The following is a 2,676-nucleotide window of genomic DNA, read 5'->3' on the forward strand; positions in this document are numbered from 1 at the left end:
TTATGAGTTTTATTTCTCAATATTGCACATTTTATCCACTTAGTCTTCTCTTCTCTATTCTCACTTCACACTCCTCTCTAATCACACAAATTGCTCACACTCCTAATTATTTATTTAAATTAAATAAATATTTAATTCAAATAATAATTAAATTATAATTTCTATATTAAAAAATAATTATAATACCTAATTATTTGTAATAATCCCAATAATATTATTTATATTCTCTAAAAACTCTCAAATTCAATAATTAATAATTTAACAAATTATCTCTAGAGTTAAAAAATACCTCAATTCTCATGAAATCACTAAATTACATAAATAATTAAATAAATTATTTAAATAATAATTTATGGCGTTACAATTGAAGTACAATTTTTGCCTCCCTCCCAACAGAGTTGGAACCTAAAAAAAAAACTGATTTAGAGAGAGAGAGGAAAAGGTTGGTACCAAATCCCTAAGTCATATAAGCCTTTTCCCCCTTACCACTCCCACAATCACCACAACATGGCTACTGCTGCTGCAGGCATAGCCTCCTTGTTTTCATCTTCCATCAACCCTGTCAAATCTCTACGTTCCAAAAACTTCCCAATAGATACATCCTCAAACCTAACTTTTGCATATGTTGCATCACATTCCTCAGTTGAACCTTTGTGCGTTGGTGCAACAATCTCATCACACAAGTTATGGATGCCTAGAATTTCTGTTGCTGCTGTTGCTCAGAAAGAGGCCGTTGTGGCCGTCGATCATGAAGAGAAGGTTGTGGTAGAGGAGGAACAAGAACAAGAGAAAGAGAATGGAGGGGAAATTGATGCAGAAGTAGACAGTAGAACTAAGCTTTATTTTGGGAATTTGCCTTACAGTGTTGATAGTGCACAACTTGCAGGGCTAATTGAGGATTATGGTAGCGCAGAACTAATCGAGGTACTACTTCAGTATCTAACTCTTTTTGAATTTTTTTAATTATTTATTTTGGATCTTTTGATTGAACCTTGTCAATAGCATGCTATAGCAGTGCAATATAGGAATGACAACATAACTCGTCCTCGTGAAAACCCACCTGAAGCCGCCTCGAGTTTGACGGGACAAATTAGTTTTGAGTGAGTTTAGGTTTTCAGTTACAAATATGGGGAACAGGGATTGTTCGGTGATTCCCGCCTATTTGTTATCCTATCAGTCATGTTATTCCATGTTTGATTTACCGTAATGTTAATGAATTATTTATGTCTTTAGGTTCATTACGACAGGAACACTGGAAAAAGTAAAGGCTTTGCATTTGTGACCATGAGTAGTGTTGAAGATTGTAATGAAGTAATTAAAAATCTTGATAAAAAAGTAAGAACCATTATCTCTCTTCCTTGTAATGCTTAACTTTTTTTGCATGCTAAAACTTGTAAATGAACAACCTCACAGGAGTTCATGGGGCGAATCTTGCTGGTGGATTTCTGTCGGGTGAATTTCTCGGGCAAACACCATGTAGAATCGTTGTACCCTGAAACCAAATACAAGCTTTTTGTTGGGCACTTGTCTTGGACAGTAACTTCCGAGAGTCTGGCAGAAGCCTTTCAACAACATGGAACTGTGGTTGGAGCTAGGGTGATGTATAATGGCGAAACCGGACAGTCTCGTGGCTTTGGCTTTGTTTGCTATGCCAATAGATCAGAAATGGAAGCTGCCCTTACACTCATGAATGATGTGGTATGTTACTTGTCATCTATTCATTCTTTTATGCACAATGTTTATATCAAAACTATCATTGCGACTGTGATCATGATTTACAACTTTGGTTATACATTTGTGTTTGCAAAAAAAGGAGTGATGGTTTTGCTTATTGTTTCTGTCTAATTTATGCACTTGATCAGGAACTAGAAGGATGGAAATTGCGCGTAAGTTTGGCGCAACCAAAACGTTCATAAGGTTGATAGAAATGCCGAAAAAGCTCTTAGATGTTCAACAATGGTGTGCCAAAGAAATGAGAAGGGCATGGCCATCTAACCTACCATGATAAATATACTTGACACTAAATTGCGTGATTGATGATATGATAGTGTTTGTTGGTGCTGTTAGTTTTATGAGATTTTTTGAGTTTTTGTTTCAAAGTATGGTGAAGATTGGAGATTTTATTGTGTCTGCCAGGGTTTTGAATAAAGGTCTGCATATTGGTTTTGTTATGTTGCTGACATTTTAACTGTACAATGATTGAAGCTGCATTTGCTTGTAATTCTCTGTAATATTGAAAATTGTGATGCGACTATAGCTGAATGATTCTTTTGGATACAAAGGGATTTGGACTTGTGATCCCAGCTATATATGAAGTCAAAGGACTTAATGAAAAATTATTAAACATTTTAATTAGATATCTGTTCGACACAAAGGGATTTGGAATGTGTTTCTGGATTTGGCATCTGAACTTTTGATAGTGTTTGGTTGAATGAATGGTTTCTGCCTTTCTGGGTTTACTTGCCTGTTGTAGTTTTATGATTGTTAAGCGAAAAGACTAAAGTTGCTTAATGAAAGATTTGCAATGCTGACTTCTGAAAGCTGTTGATTTGTTAGTCAAAGGACATTATATTAAAATCTCAAAACACCTTAACTGGATCCACGCATTGCTTCAATGTCTAATTGCACCTCTTGTTTTAGAATTTGATACATAAACGTGCTTCTGTTATCGAACTT

At 35.2% G+C, this 2,676-nt stretch overlaps 1 protein-coding gene across 2 annotated transcripts; it reads left to right on the forward strand.

Moving 5' to 3' along the window:
- The first annotated feature begins 384 nt into the window (after positions 1–384).
- On the forward strand, positions 385–2,355 carry LOC127097773 (33 kDa ribonucleoprotein, chloroplastic). Of its 2 annotated transcripts, XM_051036260.1 has the most exons (5): positions 385–924; positions 1,234–1,335; positions 1,414–1,698; positions 1,863–1,933; positions 1,968–2,355. In XM_051036260.1, exons 1-4 carry the CDS (start codon positions 508–510, stop codon positions 1,914–1,916), a joined length of 858 nt encoding a protein of 285 aa, XP_050892217.1. In that variant the 5' UTR covers positions 385–507; the 3' UTR covers positions 1,917–1,933; positions 1,968–2,355. The 2 variants fall into 2 exon arrangements, with proteins under 2 accessions (XP_050892217.1, XP_050892216.1); XM_051036259.1 differs by having other exon boundaries at positions 1,863–2,355.
- Positions 2,356–2,676: the final 321 nt, after the last annotated feature.

This window comes from Lathyrus oleraceus, chromosome 6 (assembly GCF_024323335.1).
Source record: "Lathyrus oleraceus cultivar Zhongwan6 chromosome 6, CAAS_Psat_ZW6_1.0, whole genome shotgun sequence".
In the NCBI taxonomy this organism is placed as follows: domain Eukaryota; kingdom Viridiplantae; phylum Streptophyta; class Magnoliopsida; order Fabales; family Fabaceae; genus Lathyrus; species Lathyrus oleraceus.

What these genes read in the sequence shown, in the direction of transcription:
- LOC127097773 (XM_051036259.1), top strand. Translation starts at nt 508, where the DNA reads ATGGCTACTGCTGCTGCAGGCATAGCCTCCTTGTTTTCATCTTCCATC. An exon ending in GTAGCGCAGAACTAATCGAG is followed by an intron (nt 925 to 1,233) that starts GTACTACTTCAG and finishes TTATGTCTTTAG; the next exon opens with GTTCATTACGACAGGAACAC. An exon ending in TTACACTCATGAATGATGTG is followed by an intron (nt 1,699 to 1,862) that starts GTATGTTACTTG and finishes GCACTTGATCAG; the next exon opens with GAACTAGAAGGATGGAAATT.